This window comes from Cetorhinus maximus, chromosome 13, assembly GCF_964194155.1.
Source record: "Cetorhinus maximus chromosome 13, sCetMax3.hap1.1, whole genome shotgun sequence".
NCBI classification, from domain to species: domain Eukaryota; kingdom Metazoa; phylum Chordata; class Chondrichthyes; order Lamniformes; family Cetorhinidae; genus Cetorhinus; species Cetorhinus maximus.
The window spans coordinates 55,340,871-55,360,548 of NC_135891.1; the positions used below are offsets into that span (position 1 = coordinate 55,340,871).

At 42.0% G+C, this 19,678-nt stretch overlaps 1 protein-coding gene across 4 annotated transcripts in view; it reads right to left on the reverse strand.

The window, feature by feature from the left end:
* Positions 1-1,201: 1,201 nt before the first annotated feature.
* LOC144688615 (pleckstrin homology domain-containing family G member 4B-like) overlaps positions 1,202-19,678 on the reverse strand; it is a 202,449-nt gene continuing 183,972 nt past the window's right edge. For 3 of the 4 annotated variants that reach the window (XM_078555392.1, XM_078555395.1, XM_078555394.1), the window contains 3 exons: positions 17,925-18,142; positions 13,957-14,021; positions 1,202-3,396 (listed from right to left, as the gene is read on the reverse strand). In XM_078555392.1, coding sequence (XP_078411518.1) covers positions 13,977-14,021; positions 17,925-18,142 — 263 coding nt within the window. In that variant the 3' untranslated portion in view covers positions 1,202-3,396; positions 13,957-13,976. Of the gene's footprint in view, positions 3,397-5,757; positions 5,869-13,956; positions 14,022-17,924; positions 18,143-19,678 lie in introns of those variants that run through there. The other variant, XM_078555393.1, reaches the window with a different exon arrangement.

A 19,678-nucleotide genomic window follows, 5' to 3' on the forward strand; every position in this document is an offset into this window, starting at 1 on the left:
TCACCCCTTAATCAGAAGGCTCTTAGTTCAAGTTCCAATCCAGAAACTTGAGTACAGGATCTAGACTGACACCTTGTTTTTTACACTGAGGGAGTGCTGCACTTTGGAGGTGCCATATCTTTCAAATGAGATGTTAAATTGAAGCACTGTCTGTTCTATCAGGTGAATACAATAGATCCCATTGTTAACTAGATCCCATGCCATATAAAGTGTTAAACTAGATGGAAATCCTTTTTCTGATAGTTTATTTACAGAATGCAGCATTATATATGTCTGCCTCCTACCGGCTAACCCAGTTTCTCTTAATACTCTGCAGCCCCTTAAAGGAGCACTGTAACAGAAACAAAACGCTAAAGAAAATGCCAAAGAAAACTTATTTAATTAAATCAAAATGTTGTTTCCGGGGATGATGAAGCACTCCAGTCCCTGCGGTGCCCACTGATCGCGGAAGGGACACCCAGGCACAAACATAAGTCTCTCTTTATAAGTGCTCTAAGTACTTAATTAATTAAGCAATATCCTTCACCTGTGTATCTTAACAATATTATTAACATACTATTAACACCTATTGCACTATTTAGAAGAGGTGTAGTTTCCCCAATATCTTGGCCAGTATTTATCCCTCAACCAACATCACTAAAAAATAAATGATCTAATTGCTGTCTGTGGGATTGTGCTGTGTGCATTTTGGCTGCTGCCTCACCTATAGTACAATCCTTCAAATGCATTGGCTCGACGATGTCCTGAGGTTATGAAACATTACAGAGAGTAAGTGTTTCCTTTATTTAGGCAAAATGTTTCATTACTGAGTAATTTTAGTAACATCCTATTGTGGCTTTAATGTTACCTGGTGAGGTACATGATTATCAAAGCATAACATCTATTATTGGTGGCATACTACTTCCAAAGTGTGTCAGACTATTACAACACATCTGATAAGCACTGCCTGCAACATTTTTTTAACATATTTGTGTATTCCTGAGGCATTTGCCGCAACACAATAATTTAGTAAACTCAATTTAATTCAAATGCATTTTCATCAAATGTGTTGAAGGGATCAGACAGCTCTGGGACCATTTGATGTTCCAGTACCATTAATCTCAATGAACACTCATAACATTTGCTGTCTCCAGGTTAGTTTGCAACTGAACGATTCATTTTAGAAGAGAAACACAAATGGGACACAGCTTCCAATACCAAATGGCTTGAATTAAACCTTTAATACATTTTCAGTTGCGTAGCAACAATGTTACAGTCTGCATAGAATGGAAATTACTTAGTAACTCCAGAAAATTCAGCAGTTATTAACAGACTAATTCTAATTTACATGAAAAAGACACCGTACAGCAACTAAGGGATGTCTTTTACTCTACTTGTTACTTTTAACACAAAGTTGACATGAGTACAAAATGATATATTTTACACTCACATCTTTTTGATAAAATTAGAGGAAATTATACCACAGGATATTAATCATTACCTGAATATTTTACAGTAGATAATATTGTGATTCAAATAACTCGAGGACAGGGGGACATTTGATGGGGATTTGGAATAACTTAAAGCAAGAATAATAATGCAATTGTATTGCACAGTTTTCATCGATGTGAGGTTGAAACCATTTCTAGTGGAACCCTGGTACCCAGTTGGTCAGATGGGCATTCCACCTGTTCTGTGGTTGCACTTCCAGCTGAATTGCCAAGGTCAGTGTGCCCACCAAGGTAAGAGTTGGAAATGGTGGCAGTGGGTCTTGGCTGCAGAGTTGCCTGACCGATAGCCTCTAGGCCTGGCATTAATGTTTTCAAAATTACTCTCTCATTTCCTAAAATCAGCGTTTTAGCCTAGGCATTGATTCTTGTGTAATCATCCTATGCCTGATTTCTGCGGTTCTTTAAAATGTTAAATGTTCTTCCATCACCATAGCAACCCATATGCTAGAAACACAACATTATTCCTTAAGCCCAGCAGTGTTAGAAAGCAAAAGATGGAAAATATGCTGCACAATTTTTTCCTCCCTGCCATTTGAAGACTCCCGCTCATATTAGGGGGAGAATCCCAGAAATGCCAGCAAAGCAACTCCTGGATTGATTTCTCATCCAAGTCCACTTGAACCAAACCAGGAACCAGTGCCAGTCCAGCAGAGAATTCTGCCCAAGTTGTGTGGTATAACTTGGAAGTCATGTCAAATTTAGGCAAACTGTGAAAGACTGTGACAAGAGCTTGGCAAATATTGCTGTGGCTGCGTATCCACCAGAGTTTAACTATAGCTTGTTTAGAATTAATCCTAAGATAACCAGACAATCAATTGAATTGTTTTAGGGAAATTTTTGCTGTTTTGAAAACTAAATTCAAGTTTCCTAGATAATAAAGGTTGAGCCACCAGTTCAATGCCATTTGGCGGAGTGTACAGTGCATTCATGCAATCACATATGCATGGAGCACTATTTTGTTTGGTCAGCAAGTCCATGGAGGCAGCGGTATAACTCAGGTCTGCTGATTCTGTTTTGCTTTATAGCAGACACTTGCGGTAGAACTGGGGCATGAATTAAATTTGAAAAACATATTTAAGAATGAGGCCACGTTAGAATAGTAAATAAAAAGACAAACTGGGGTCAAAAGATCATCAACATCAAGAAAATCCATGGTTCTTTTTAATATGGTAAACATGTAAAAATAGGAAACATAAGTACTGACAGCTTAACTTACACTTGTCTATATTTTACAACAATGTTGTGATTAAAGCAAACAGGTATGCAATAGAAAACAATAGTACAATATACAAAGTAATATTAATTGATCATTTTAATGGATATTAAAATATATTTATATATGATGCAATAGTTAAATGAAAATGTTACCGTGCCCTCCCTCTTTAGACCTGTCCTTAGGGCCATTTTCTCCAAAGTCAAATTTCCCTGGGTGAATGTCCCTCCTCTAATTGATGGATCTTCCTTCTTTTGCTTGGACTTGTGATTCTGAACCTCATGGAGCCGACATTGAGGATGGAAAACATGACGAAATGCTGTGTTACAGGTTCATGTACTGTGAAGAGGACGCTGAAAATTCCTAGCGTTTGTCCAGGGAGAAGTGTTCCCTCTTCGATACGATGACCTTGGGAAGTTTCTTGGCCAAGGCTTATGTTGCAACCACCTAAGAATCACCTGTATCTATGTATCTATGTAAAGAGGCTTTTATTTTAGAATTCTGCTATACAGCAGCATCTGTTTTCCAGCAAGTGAAAACAACAATCTGTCAGGACAAAGCCCAGATGGCACAGCAACCTCCTGTAAATCTATTATTTGTTGCAACTTGAACTGGAATTACATTTCAGAGCTCAGCAGCAGTTGGAATACCAACAACCAGCCTGTTTCACCATTGATTCATTGATTCTTAGGCCTAGGAAAATAACAAGATTAAAATTATATACTACCACTTTATAATATGACTATTGCACATTCCACAAAATTCTCCTTTAACAAAATTGTGCATTCATAAAACAATGGGGTACATAAGCTGGCATCGATAGATGACATGCACACACACAAACTCTGTAGAGATGTACTACCTTCTTTAGTTGAACAACAAACTTTACTTACAGAGCTGTTGGATTACCTGCATGCTTCTAGCAAGGCTACAATACATGGTCTAGACTAGGAAAACTACACCCTTAGAAGTCTCCCTGCGTTCAGTGTCGATTGGTTGTTTTGACCACATGGCCCTCACTCAGTAAGGCTGGCCTTAAAGCAACAAGCACCACATCCCCCCCCACCCCACCCCCCCCCCCCCCTTTAATTCCTTGTTTTACATTCTTTATTTACACAAATTACTTAACAAAGGTGAATAGAAAACAATGTCAAAAATCTTAGAAATAATCATACCTGCACTTTGTCATGAATTCAGATTATACAGTTATATAGATAGGTCCAGTAATTACAAATCAAGTTGTTGAGGGGGTTTTCTGTTCCAGGTAGAGTGCCATAATTCTGTAGCCTGAGGCTCTCCTACAGGATTGACACTAACAGGAACTGTGACAGGTACCTCTTTTGGCACAGGCAGTTCATCGCTATTTAATTCAATGGAGACATCAGTTATGTCTATAACAGGTCAATCAGGTATTGCGTGCTTATGGGTTCGATAACATTCTTGATGGAAACACTGACTGTGGAACTGTCTCCCTGCTCCTCAGGTGATCCAAGTGTTTATGCACAATCCAGCCTTCCAAATCGACTTGGTATGAAAGGGGTCTGGTCTCACAGACAATAATTTCTGGGTCCAACTTGGACTGCTACTGAAGTTTATTATATATATGGCTTCATCTACTATAAATTTCTGGGTTCTACTAAGCAAATCGTGGCTTGCTTTCTGATTACCTTGCTTCTTCTCTACCCTCCCTGGCAAATTTGGAACTACAAGGGCCAGTATCATTCTGAGACGATGCCTAAGCAGTTCTGCTGGTGGAACTCCCGTTGTTGCATGTAGAGTTGTGCAGTAGCTAAGATGGAAGCGTGAGATTTTGGTTTTTAAGGTTCCTTCTGACAATTTTTTAGTCCTGATTTGAAAGTTTGGATGGCTCTCTCAGCTAGTCCGTTTGATGTTGAGTGGTAAGGCACAGTTTGGATGTGTTTAATACTGTTTAGACTGGTGAAGTTCTAAAATTCAGCAATTGGAAATATGGCTCCATTGTCTGATACAATAACTTCGGGCAATCCGTGAATCGGAAAGCATTGGAATAACCTTTTGATGGCAGCATGTGACATAGGTGATTTCACCTCAAAAATCTCCATCCATTTTGAGTGTGCATCAATTATGATCAAAAACATTGTGCCTAGGAATGGACCCATGTAGTCTATATGGGTCCGCACCCATGGCCGGCCAAGCCATTCCCAAGGGTGTATTTGGGCTGTGGCTGGCAACTTTTGATGCAGTTGGCACTGTTGACAGTGCTTGACTAACTTCTCGATATCTGTATCTATACCAGGCCACCACAAGTAACTCCTGGTGAGCATTGTCATTTAGAGATGCCAGGATGAGTGCTGTGTAATTCGGTGAGGAGCAGTTCCTGCCTGGTAAAGGAGTGGCTACTCTTGCTCCCCAGACTATGATGCCATCCTGACAACTTAATACGTATTTGTAGGTAAAAAATGGTTTCATTTCCTCAGAGACTGACTCATTTAACCATCCTGTAAACATCTAGTCTCTCACTTTGGACAGAAGTGGATCTCAATTGGTTGAGTTCCTGACCTGTTTGGCGCAGACGGGCGATGTGTCTAAAAAATTCAATGCAAGGATGATTTCTTGGGGTACACAAGATGCTTTCTTGCAAGGATAGGCGGCTAAGAGCGTCCGTGTTTGCTAAATATATTCCAGGTCGGTGCTTGAAAGTGTATTCATAGGTGGACAGAATTGATGCCCATCTCTGAATTCTTGCCAAGGCTATCGGTGGGATAGCCTTATCTTCTTTGAAAAGGCCCAAAAGTGGTTTATGAACAGAGACGATAGTAAAGTGCCTACCATGTACGTACAGGTTGAATTTTATAATTCCAAATACTATTGACAGTCCTTCCTTCTCGATCTGCAAATAACCTTTCTTGGCCACTGAGAGGGATCTTGATACGTAACCTATTGGCCTCTCAGGGCCGTCGTCCATTTCATAGGGCAACACTGCACTAATGCCATATGGAGAGGCGTCGCAGGTCAATATAAATTCTTTAAATGGGTTAAAGTGCACTAACAAGGTTGAGGAGTGCAGCAGTTATTTTACTCTGTTGGAGCCTTCCTGGACCAATGATGGTGTTTCTTCAGCAGTATGTGCAAGGGGGCCAGTACCGTTGATCAGTTGGGTAAAAATTGCCCGTAGTAGTTTACCATCTGTAAAAATAAATTGAGTTTGGTGATATTTGTGAGGGAAGGTGTCTCTTTTATTGCCTTAACCTTTGCTTCCATGGGGTGTAATCCTTGTGCGTCTACACAATGCCCCAGATAGGTAACCTCGGTGGCTTGGAAAGTGCATTTCTCCTTTTTTTAGGCAGACTCCAGAAATCTTTTAAATAGCTTCTCTGAATTTGCTAAATGCTCGGCCTCTGTCGATCTAGTTATGAGGACATCGTCAAGGTATAGTATAACCCATGGTAATCCCTGTACCAAACTCTCTTTCATCCTTTGAAATATTGAATATGCCAAGGACATGCCGGAAGGTAGGCACGTATACTGTAATAGGCCCTTGTATTTGTTTGTTGTGACATATCCCCGGGATGTGTTATCTAAGTCGAGATGCTGGTACGCGTGGCTCATATCCAACTTAATATAGGATTGACCTCCTGCCAGCTTTGTGTACAAGTCTTCAATTCTTGGAATTGGATATTTATCCAACTTGGTGGCCCGATTAACTGTTAGCTCATAATCGCCGTAAATGCGGACAGTCTTATCCATGTTCAGTATGGACACGATACGTGCTGCCCATTCCAAAAATTGAACCACTGTAAGATGCCTAGTTCTTTCAACCAGTTTAACTCAGCATTCTCTTTTTCTCTAAAGGCATATGGTACCGGTCTTGCCTTAAAAAATTGGGGAGTTGCCTCTGGATCAACATAAATCTTGGCTTGCAAGCCTTTGATTTTTCTAATGCGTTGTGAAAGATGCTGTCATTTTTTTAAACAATTCTAGCAGTCCTCCTGCCACACTTGAAAAGTCTCAGACCAATTTAACTTGTCTTAGTTTAGCCAATCATGGCCCAGAAGGCTTGGTCCTTCCGCAGTCACTAATATTACGGGGAGCTGGGCTGACCGCTGCCCATAGCTCACAGGCACCATGGCGGTGCCTTTTACTTTCATGGCTTCTCCCGTTAAGTCTTCAACTGGGCAGAAGTTCTTTCCAGGCTTAAGTGTTGGGTACCTTCTCTCAGGTACTGAAATGTGTGCTCACCCATTACTGTGGCTGATGCTCCTGTATCCACCTCCATAACTACAGGCTTCCCATTTACGTGGAGTATAACAGTAATAGGATCTGCCTTGACCGCTTTAAGATTAAAAAGATAGTGAATGTCAGAATCAGTTATTTCAGACTTTTTCACGTTATGTACTTCTAACATCATTGTCGGCCAGTTACTTGGCAGTCTGGACTTAGCTCTGCACTGCTTTATCAAGTGTTCTCTTTTGCAACAGTAATAGCGCTCGGCCTCCTTAAATCTACATGTTTCAGGAGTGTGGTTACCCCCACATCGGTAATATTTCAACTTCAGGATCCCTGTCTGATTGTCTCCGGTATTTTGTTTGATTTCTGTGTGATTGGAAATTATTCCCACCACGTGGCTGTTTCTGCGGTTTAGGCACCATGCCTGGCAGCAGGCTTCCGCCCTAACTGGCAAACGGCGACATTTTGCAAGCTCTATAGCTCCCAAGAATCTTTTTCAGCACTTTCTGTGGCCAGAACAATCTCCATTGCTCGTTTGAAATATATGTCGACTTCTGCCAGCAATCAATGCTGAATGGTATCATCGCGGATGCCACAAACTAACCAATCCTGTAGCATGCCATTCAAGGTCACTCCAAAAATCAAAAATCCAAAATGCTCTGACAATTGCTTCAACTTAGCAATATAAGTCACGATCCTACGCCTGGGGGCCTCATCCTTGTCTTAAATTTGAATCTTTGCATAGCGACTGATGGTTTGGGCTTAAAATGGCCTTTCACTAAATCTACAAGCCCACTGAACGACTTGGAATCGGGCACGCTTGGGGCTGTGAGAATGTGGATGAGGTTGTGGGTTTGACTCCCACAGACACTCAAGAGAATTGCTTTGCGCTTTGCCTCCTCTCCTATTTCATCGGCCTGGAAATATTGGCATTGAGTCCAGTTCTCTGTGGAGGAGTCAAATGGGTTGATCCTCCCAAAGAGAGGGAGCCTGGTGAGTATATATATTTTTTTTCCTTTCTTTAAAATGAGATACTCACAGTTGTAGGGTGAGATGCAGTGCCAGGATTATTTAACCTCTACCAAGGGACTTTAGTTGAACAGCGAAGTTTATTTACAGAGCTGCTGGATTAGCTGCATGCCTCTAACAAGGCTAAAATTCTGTAGACTAGGAAAACTCCGCTCCTCACGCTGAGTGTTGATTGGCTGTTCTGACCACCTGACCCTTACTCAGTAAGGCTGGCCTTAACGCAACAATCACCATACACCCTCAAATTTACCATTGTGTGTAAGTTCACTGATGACACTCTCCCACCCCAAGATGGAGGAGAATCAGTGCAACTTGCATTCAATTCTGGTGCGGTGCAGCTTCCCATTGAGAATGCATGAGTCTCCACTCTGATATCCAAACAGATTATTCAGTTTGAATCACAGAATTTTAACGGCACAGAAGGAGGCAATTTGGCCCATCGTGTCTGCACCGGCTCTCCAAATGAGCATTATGACCTAATGCCATTGCCCTGCCTTTTCCCCGTACCCCTGCACATTGTTTCTATTCAAATAATCACCTAATTCCCTCTTGAATGCCTCGATTGAACCTGCCTTCACCACACTTCCAGGCAGTGCAATCCAGCCCCGAACCACTCGTTCTGTGAAAAAGTTTTTTCTCACGTCACATTTGCATTTTTTGCAAATCACTTTAAATCTGTGCCCTCTCGTTCTTGATCCTTTTATGAGTGGGAACGGCTTTTCCCTATTTATGCTGTCCAGCCCCCTCATGATTTTGAACATCTCTATCAAATCTCCTCTTAGCCTTCTTTTCTCCAAGGAGAACAATCCCAACCACTCCACTCTGTCTTGTAACTGAAGTTTCTCATCCCTGGAACCATTTGTGTAAATTTCTTCTGCACTCTCTCCAATGCGCTAACATCCTTCCTATAATGTGGTGCCTAGAGCTGCACACGATACTCCAACTGATGTCTAACGAGTGTTTTATATAAATTCAGCATTACCTCCTTGCTCTTGTACTCTATGCCCCTATTAATAAAGCCCAGGATACTATATGCTTTATTAACTGAATGCAGAACCATTGGATTATACAGCACAGGAGGTGGTCATTTGCTCATTGTACCTATGCCAGTTCTTTGAAAGAGCTATCCAATTAGTATCACTTGCCTGTTCTGTCCCTGTATCCCAGTATTTTTTTTTTTCCTTTTTAGATATGTATCCACTTACCTTTTGAAAGTTACTGTTGAATATGCTTCCTTTTCAGGCTATTCCAGATCACTGAGTGAAGATTCTCCCCTGGATTTTTTTGCCAACTATTTTAAATCTATTGTGGTCATCAACCTTTCTGCCAATTGCTCCCCATCTACTCTATCAAAACCCCTCATAATTTTGAATGCTTCTATTAATTCTCCCATTAACCTTCTTTGTTGTAACAACCCCATCTTCTCTAGTCTTTCTACACAACTGAGTTCCTCATCTTCAGAAGCCTGAGATTAGCAAGCAACAAATTAACGATAAGTTAACGTGTGCTTGGAGAGGGAATTATATTCCCCCTAGTAATTCCCATTTGTCAAGATGTAAGACTAAGGACTTGTTAATCTACAGGCTGAGGAAAAATGGCAGACTGGTGCTGCATCTTTGGTGTCATTTTTTTTCCAAAAGTGATGACACTGTCTGTGGTTCCATTACTTTTACTTGGCTATAATGGGAATGGGTTACTGGCAAATTAACAATTCCCCCTCATCCATCTCTTAGGACATGGATTCTGCAAGGGCTAATGATTCATCTTCACTCCATCAATGCAGGCAAGACTAGAGTCTGGAGTACAATGTTTCAGGGCGTAAGACATGGGCAGGGTGTCTTTATTCGAGCTGCTTTATAAAATTCTCACTGGCCACTTTCAGTTCAAAATGCTTGCTGCATTATATGAGGTCTACTCAGTGGTCAGTTCTAAATTTTAAAATCGAAACATGGAGAGGAAATGGGTTGATGGATTTGTACAATTTTCCACCCATTAAAGAAGGACAGAAAACCATGCACCAGGGAGTGCAGAAGATCAAATGCACCTCTTATAAATCCAGGACTATCCACTAGGGTGGAACATTATGCTCCTAAGGCATAACTCAGGACAGCATTTGGTTCAAATGATTTATGTCACTATTAGCTTTCCGAAGTATATTCTACAGGAACACATTAGAACTCATATATCAAAAGATACAAAATATAGCAGAAGCAAAAATTGTCTTTTTAATTTTTAAAAAAATATAGGGCATATTAAAGAGTAAAGGGCTATTACCCCATGAAGCTGGTGCCTACATTATCTTTTTAGAGGCTGTCAATCAGTGTTATTATTGTATTATAACAATCTGATCAGTGCTATTACTCATGTGAACATACAATACCAATTAAATGACAAGGCAACGCATTATCCTTTGTATAAAAGATATTCAACATGCTTGGCGCACCGCTGGAATGTTTGAGCAATGACATTATGTTGTGTCTTCACGCAAAAAGTACTGCCTGATTGATATGTTGCAAGGGATAACAGGCCTAATACAACACATTTTTTGGCAATAGTTGTTTAAGGAGCTGTGTCCCTTCAATGACAATTGTTCCAGGATGAGTCTTATCACATTGGTTACTCTGACCTGGAGACTAAGCTAGTGTGGTTAAATTATCAACAACCTAATTGGTTCAATATAAAATAAATTTATTGTTAAAATATATGCAACCACCTAAAGAGTCCTTTTCTTTTGATTATTAAGTTTGATTGTTGCTGACTACTTAGAACTGAAACGTATATTGTCTATTGCTGCTTTCTTTCATCTTTTCTTCCTTCTCCTTTACAATCTGTGAGTTCTGCATCAGTTCCTCATCGAAAGAGCTGGATGATGACCGCTTCCTGAATCTTTGGCAATGCCTCTTTTCATCCAGCTGTGGGGTCAGCTGGAGGACACTTGTGAATCAATCTCTGCAGGATAATCTAGTCTCACCTCTGCTCACTTCCTTTTTCTCCCTTCTTCCTCATACTTTCCAAATTGGGAAATTAGAAAAAGTTGACTCAGACTCAAGAAAGCTAACAACTCAAAAATGACCTGAAATATATCTACAATTATCCAGCTACATGGAAACCCCAACAAGGGATAGGTCTGTTGAAGGTTAAGCAAAAGGTGCATCCAATATTTCAGCTTTTATCCAATGATTGTGACTAATATTGCAGGGGATTTCCCTTCATTTTTTTTACAAATGAACTGTAAGCTGTTATTGCTGAAAAGAGACATTTTTTGTCTAAGCTTTTTATCTTGAACTCATCAGGACAATTCGCGAGAAAATACCAATATCAGGGGAAACAACATATTTATATTGTATGAGAAGAGAGTGCTGATTGGTTGGCAAGTGAACTCTGATTGGTAGAGGCCATGGAGAATGAACCAGTTTGATGGTGACTGACAATTAACTGCCAAGCATTGTTTGAAATTTAAACCAGGCAGCTTGACTCTGATTGGTCAAGACATTGCCCTGGGGAATGAACCAGTAATTGGCAGTCACTTATTTTGTTTAGCTGAAACAGGCACAATGTGTGTACATGTTCTTTCTATCTGCAAAGAACAGGGCCCTGTTTATTAAAATATGTAGCTTCTGGAAATGTATGAAACTGCAAGCCTGAGGATTATTTAGCAAGTTTTGTCCAATTGCATAACCATGTCTAATGTTGAACACTGTGTTTTGAGTTTTGCAAGCATGGGCTACCGCACGTCTGTACCTTGCCCATTTCAAACAGTGGAAGGGAAATGCTGTTTGATACTATCTGCCAGTCTTTGGGACATACATTCCTCATACCTGGCATCACACTGGCACTGAAATTCATACACTACATTACTCATTTGCGTGATAGGCAGAATGTCTTTTTGGCTTGACTGCAGCATCCTGTGAGTGGCGAATACCACTCACGTTGCTACAGCATAGTTACATTGTGAAACAGCTAGCTTCACCTGTTGCTCAAATTTTTGAGATACTTTGCCTTTCCAGGGTAATCTGAGGTAGACTGGGCACTTTTCAGGGCCGAAAGTGACGCCCTTGGTCCCGTCCATGAGGTTGCATGATATACAGTGCAAAATGATTTGAGCAGGGTAGCCATTATCCTGCAGGATGTCTTTGACGTGCCCTTCTTCAGCATAACGCTTGCATAATGAGCAAATGGCTCTGGCCCTACCCTGGGAAGGTAAGGTATCTCAAAAATTTGAGCAGCAGGTGAAGCTAGCTGTTTCACGTTGCTACAATGCAAGAGCAACATAAATGGTATTCACCATGAACCGATTGCTGCCATCAAGCTGAAAAGACTTTCTGTCTATCACCCAAATGAGTAATGTGGTATATGAATTTCAGTGCCTGTGTGATGCTAGATATGTAGGCCGTACACCCCAAAGACTGGCGGATCATATCAAACAGCATCTCCCAGCTGCTGGTTGCAATGGGCAGGATACAGTCCGTACCCAACCAGCCTGTGCTTGCAAAACTCAAAACAGTGTCCAACATTAGATGTGATTCCATGATTGGACAATATTTGCTAAATAATCCTCAATGCGCTAAGAATTATGCTGACCACCAATTTAAGATTGTCAGTCGGGCTCACAATATGGTGCATCTGCGTGTACTGAAAGCTACGTATATTAATGCACAGGGCCCTGTTCTTTGCAGATAGAAAGAACATGTACACACGTTGCGCCTGTTTCAGCTAAACAAAATAAGTGACAGCAATTCACTGGTTCATTCCCCAGGGCAATGTCTTGACCAATCAGAGTCAAGCTGCCTGGTTTAAATTTCAAACAATGCTTGGCAGTTAATTATCAGTCACCATCAACTGGTGCGTTCTCCATGTCATCGCCTCTACCAATCAGAGTCCACTTGCCAACCTATCAGCACTCTCTCCTCATACAATATAAATATGTTGTTTCCCCTGACATTGGTATTTTTCTAGTGAATTATCCTGATGAGTGCAAGATGAAAAGCTTTGACAAAAAATTTCTCTTTTTTCAGCAATACTCAAGTTTTGTACTACCAAACGACTAATTTATGATTGTCAAAGTGATACTTCTGTCCTCCCCTGGTCCAGTCACTGGTCACACTGGGACCCAGGTATCCAATTGGAGTTCAGCTTCACACTCTTGTCTTCTCTCCTTCATCAGACTACCACGCACCTCCACCCACACCCACCCTGCCTCCCTTTCATTTTGGCACACTTCTCTCTTCCCTCAGATCAGTTTATGCTGGTACACCTTGTGCTCTCCAGATTAAACTGGCACTTAATTGTCACCTAATTTCTGATCCCCCTCACCAGTTCAAGCTAGCAATCTTTCTCCTGATTCCTCTCAATGCCACTCTGGGCTCTGGCTACTCCAAGAAATTGAATGCCCTTGTGCATGTCGTCAGGAATTATCTTATAAAACTAAAATGAGTTCCTGTCCACAGGGGAGAGGAGTTGGGAGCAGCACTGAGGGGAGGAATGCAAAGTAGCACTGAAGGGGAAACTGGCCACTTTGCTGAAGGAGGGGAACTGGAAGCAGTGCCAGTTTTTGCCCATTGATCTGAAACTGCTTGCTGCCTATGTGAAGCAGATGGTTTGCATGGATACACCCTGTGCAGTATGTCTGATAATGAATGCTCTGCATGTGGAATGGTGGGGGCAATGTCTTGCTCTATTGTTTTCTGACTTTGGTATCTTGTTGATACTGTTGGTTTCTTGGTATCTTCATATGCTGGGCCTCAAAGCCACATTGATATGTCTTACCGATAATTATTGTTTCCACCGTAATCGTTTTTTTTATTATGTCGTTTACCCACTCTTAAAATATGTAGTGTTAACCCTTAAGAAGATGGCAGTAATGTTTCTGCAAAGGATTATTGCTATTTGTGACTACACACACATATATGGTGCTCCTTATGAACTATTCTTTGTTCTTCTAGTCTCGAGAAATAATGAATAAGTTATGTCTGTGGAGCCACCCCAACAGTGATGATTTTTTTAGGTGAAAATATTTACCAAATTGGTTCTTCAGGGCATCAGACATCTGTTGATCGGTTCACAAGCACTTCTGATGATTTATCCTGGATCAAAGTAAAGTAGTCAATTTAAATTCTAAATATAATCAGACTTATAATGGTCAACCCATGCTATAAACATACCCGTAGGGATTTTACACGGCTATTCATGTGAACATACACAAGGCAATTCTGGTCCAAAATGTTGGTCTAAAATTATGGGAGGAAGTAGTGTTTTAACTAAACTTAAAGAAAAATAAAATGCTGATTCAATCTCTCAGTTTTATACATGAGCCAAGATCTTCCAGAGTATCAATGTAAAGGTCTTCAAAACACTCGGAGTGTGAGGCCTTCTACAATTGGGTTCTCTACCTCTATAGGTTCTTTCAGAAAATGTCCCTCTGGACAAAACTTTCACTTAGATTTATTTTCTGTAAAAGCTCATGTGTCTCAAGATAAGGAATTTCTGGGAGCTGGATAAATATATTGCGCAAGAAAAAAAGTAATCAGTCATAGCACAACAGTTTTTATGCATATCTGTGTTTGTTGTGTTTTGTATGGTATAGTTCTGTTTGAAAACTGTGAATAACAGGAAGGGAACATATTCAATTCTGGTCAGTATGAAAAACAAAATTAAATGGTTCCACTTAAAAAAAACTGTATATGGAGAGAAACCATATCATATCACCTAGATTTCAGTTCATTCGCCATGGGCTGCACCTTCCGGTCGGTGAGCGGGGAGCGGAGCCCGCTCGCCGACACGTAAAATGACGCGGGGTGACTTCGGGTGTGTGTCCTGATGTCATCCCGCGTCATTTAGATTTTCAGTTCAGCGGGCGCGCAGCCAAGTCGGCTGTGCACCTGCCGAACTGTCAACGGCCAACCAAGACCTTTGAAAAAGTAATTAAACCAATCAATGGACCTGCCCATCCAACCTTAAGGTTGCCGGGCAGGCGAAGAGCCCAGGCGGCCTTCAGAAAAAACATGAAACCTCATCCACGGGCAGGATGAGGTTTCATGAGGGATTTAAAATGTGTACAAAATGTTTAAATAAAAGAAATTGACTTTTTCCAGCTCATGTGGCAGTGTCACATGTGGGAACATGTCAGGAATATTTTTTCTACCCTTCCAAAGAGTTTTAGAACTTCCACCAATCTCCCTGAGGCGGCACTTTGCCTCAGGGAATTCTGTGCGCTTTTTCGCGAGCGTGTGCAAAAGAGCGCACTCCCGGGTCAGGGAATCCCGCCCCGCCCGCACATGGAGTGCTCAGCACTTCCGAACGGACGTCATGCTGGGCGGGCCTTAATTGGCCCAGCCACATAAAATGGCGGCGTGCCCCCTGTATCGGGAACCCGCCTGCCTGCGCTCCCGCACATATACCCCTAACGGGGGGAAAGTGCTGCCCCATGTTTTTTTTCAGCCTAGCAGAATACAGCTTGAATCAAACAGACTTTTTAAAAATGATTCGTATGAAGTTTAGAAGAAATGGAGCAGCCATACAGGTGGCATTGTGTTTGCCATCCACTGCACTTAGGTCAATCTTTAGTGAAATACATTTTAATCTTAGTAAGATGTGTGGGACGACAGTTGTGAGGCATGAATCATTTCCTTCTTGACATCCACTCCTTGCTCATTATAATTACTTTGGCATTGAGTAATTGATGCTACTACTGAGTATAAACTGCAGCAGTGGCCCACTCTGCAAGAATTGCCAATCTACTCTGATCAACACAACTATACCAAAGATCACAGAGAGAAAATAACCCCACAGACTTCCTACAGAAGTGGTTCTGAAGCTTCTGTCTTCATAACCCTCAAGTTACTTTCAACACCAGAAAAAAACAAAATATTTATTAATGGGATACTTAACAGCTAATTATAGGTAAATATTTCACACCCACTTTAGGCCTGCCTACAAAACTGATAGAGACTGGGGGAGGACACAGAGGTGGGCAGGTACAAAATTTTATGCTGCCAACCAGTGTGCCAGTTCTCCAGCTCCAGCCCAGAAACTAGGTTGAGGAGTAACAAGGCTACTCACCTGTGAGCGGCAGGCAGTCAATTGACCCTGTTAAAGGCCTATTGGTCAGAGGCTGACTGAAATTTTCCAATCAGCCTCCAGGTCCCTGAAGGCATTGGAGAACAGGGCAGCTGCCTAGAGGCCAGGGGTCAGCACTCCACAGGTAGGCATAAAGGAATTCCTATCCTGATTGGCTTCAACTGCAGCCACAGGCCTCATCTCCACAATGATGGCCTGGCTGAAAATGGGTTTTATTTTCAAACTTAAAAAAGTTGGAGACAGAGCATCTCAAAATGGCAGCCCCCTTTCCCTTGCCTACCTTGAAAAGCCAACTCCTGCATCTTCACTGCTGGAGGGCTTCCTATTGGCCCTCTAGCTTCGAGAGTCAGTCTGGCATCCTTAATTGGACAGTGAACCTGCCCTCTGGCCACTACTTTGTGGAAAATCACAGGTGAGAGTGGCTGCTTTCCAGAGAGTGCAAGCTTCCCGCCCCATTTGAGCCTGACAGTGGGGTCTCGAAGCCTGCAGAAAAATCCTGCCCCAAGTTGACCGACATTAGATTGATTCAGCCAAGGGCTGAATAATAAGGGGTGGTGGGGGTGGAGGGGGGAAAACGGTTTTCTGCCCCTGAAACAAAGTCAGCAGCTGATTTTGGTGCCTGCCCACCCCCCTGTATTATGGGGATGAGCTTGGAGTTGGGTGGGAAGGCACCTGCCCTATTTTACATGCCCCCTCCGCCGAAAACACACCCAGCGAGGGCATGTAAAATGCAGCCCCAAATGTAGCTCATGCCATTGTATTTTACTCCAGTTATATTATTTTTGCACCTGTAACTCTAGAATATTTTACCACAGCTTCATGAAGCAAAACTGTGTTATTGTGTTTGAATAAATGACATTAAACGCCCTGTTTTATATATCAAGGTGAAGTTCGCCTTTAAGTACAAAAGCCTCTTAAAAAGAAAATTTACAGAGTGGAATGCTGGAACAATAATTAAATATTAAAGATGAGGTTCTAAAAATATTAGATAAAAACAGAAAAATTAATTTGAAACAAAATCTTACGCTGAAACTATCCAGATGTTTCATTAAGCTCCCAGGAAAAGATGACGATTTAAAGCAATGCCCAATGTAGAACAAGGCCATACATGAAGATCAAGGGGAGAATGTTCTCCCCGTCGGGCGGGCGGGTCTGGAGTGGGTGTGGGTGGGCACTAAGGCCCGCCCAGCGTAACGCGGGCCGGGAAGTGCTGAGCGCTCCCTGTGTGAGCGGGAATGGGTTCCCTGAGCCAGGGCCTGCAATCCTTCGCGCATGCACGCGAAAGAGTGCAGAAATCTCCCTGAGGCATAGAGATGCCTCAGGGAGATTAGTTTAAGCTTTTAACATCTGAATAAAGAAAATAAAAAAATTTAAGACATGTCCCCTCATGTGACAGTGTCACATGAGCTGGGACATGTCAATGAATTTTTAAAAAAAATTTTATTCAATTTTTAAACACTTCATGAAACCTCATCCCACTCGTGGATGAGGTTCCATGAAAAATGCAAAGGCTGCCTGGGCTCTTCACCAACCTTAAGATTGGACAGGCAGCTCAGTTTATTAGTTTAAGTAGTTTTTAACAGGCCTTAATAGGCCATTGACCGGCGGGCATGCAGCCGACTAAATAACGCACGATGACATCGGGGCGCGTGCCCGCCGTCACCCTGTGTCATTTTACGCCTTGGCGAGCAGGCCTCACCCCCGCCTGCCGAGCAAAAAATTCTGGCCATGGAATTGTACCCCAGGATCAGCCAACATCCTATAAGAATGAAGGGTGGAAAATTGGAGGAAGAAATAAAATTGCCATTAATTTGCTCTATTTTGAATGGGGATTTGGCAGCATTTTTAGGTCCAGTGCATGGGAGACAGGAAAAGATAATGCAAAAATCCATCTGAGATAACACACTTACTTTTTTGATCAAATTTCCAAATGGTAGTTCTTCCTTTGGCAGCAATGAAGGTGCACAGAGTGAGCATGGATCTGGACTGGGCTTGTATGATGCTGAGCAGAGAGAAGTCACTTCCTCGGTCTCTCCTCCAGTTAGGGAAAGGCTGCTTTGTTCAGAGCTGCTGAAACCGCTAACACTTTCTGTGGAGTTACACTGGGAGGACGTTTCCGAACTCTCAGCTGCGAATGAAGAGAAAAACTAAGTCACATTGTCATCAACTTGATCCTTCAAGCTGCCTAGGGAGTATGCAGCAAAATCTCCTCACATAGCAAGTTCTTCCGACGAAGATGGTGAAAATGTCTATCACACATTTCCATTGGTTACTCCATCTGGTTTGGGATTTACTGGAATAGGAACCCGTTATTATGAGGGTAAATGTCCTCCTTCATCTGCTGCAATCTTGAAGAGCGAGCAATGTAAGACTCAGAAACAGAGCGTTATTGGTCTTTACACCACTTTTGTGTGACTCTATGATTCTTCCACCAAGGTTAAAGCAGGTGATTGATCGAACCTCACCCCCAACTGGAAATTCACCTCCTATTTCAGTAGGATTAATAAACAACTGATAATTTCCACTGCATAAAAATATGAAGCCCATGAAGAATAACTAGTATCTGTGAAGTCTGAAAAATTATACTACACTGGCAATAAGCAGCACCATGGAGTCAAGTGGTACAAGATTTGTGATTAGAATTATTTATACAGTAAACACATACAAAGACTAGTTGTCTAGAATAGCCTGGATTTGTGCTGCAACTTCTAAACTGTCACTCCAAATGGTCTTCGCCCTCAGTTACATGAACTAGGGAAGCACTGAGCAGAGAAAAGCTACCTTCACAATACTGTTGCCAAACACATTCTGCCTTTGCAAAAACAGAATTACCTGGAAAAACTCAGCAGGTCTGGCAGCATCGGCGGAGAAGAAAAGAGTTGACGTTTCGAGTCCTCATGACCCTTCAACAGAACTGAGTAATATTAGGAGAGGGGTGAAATATAAACTGGTTTAAGGTGGGTGGGGGGGGTGGGGGGAGAGAAGTGGGGGTGGGTGGGTGTGGTTGTAGGGACAAGCAAGCAGTGATAGGAGCAGATAATTAAAAGATGTCACAGACAAAGGAACAAAGAGGTGTTGAAGCTGGTGATATTATCTAAACGAATGTGCTAATTAAGAATTATCCATTCAACACCTCTTTGTCCTTTTGTCTGTGACATCTTTTGATTATCTGCTCCTATCACTGCTTGCTTGTCCCTACAACCACACCCACCACCCGCCCCCCCCCCCCAACTTCTCTCCCCCCACCCCCCCCACCCACCTTAAACCAGCTTATATTTCACCCCTCTCCTAATATTACTCAGTTCTGTTGAAGGGTCATGAGGACTCGAAACGTCAACTCTTTTCTTCTCCGCCGATGCTGCCAGACCTGCTGAGTTTTTCCAGGTAATTCTGTTTTTGTTTTGGATTTCCAGCATCCGCAGTTTTTTGTTTTTATTTTTACATTCTGCCTTTGATCGGTTTGCCAATCTCACTTCCCTCCATTCCTGATTTGTGTCTAATGTGAATTGTGTCGATTGGTGATTCGATGGGCCATAAGTATCAAAGTGACTAGGGTTTCCTTCCCTCCAGGATTGGCCTGGTGTGTCCAGGGATTGAAGATCAATCTCCAGGACACTGCTGTGTGCAAACCTGGAGAAAAATCATCAGGACATGAAAAAAAAAT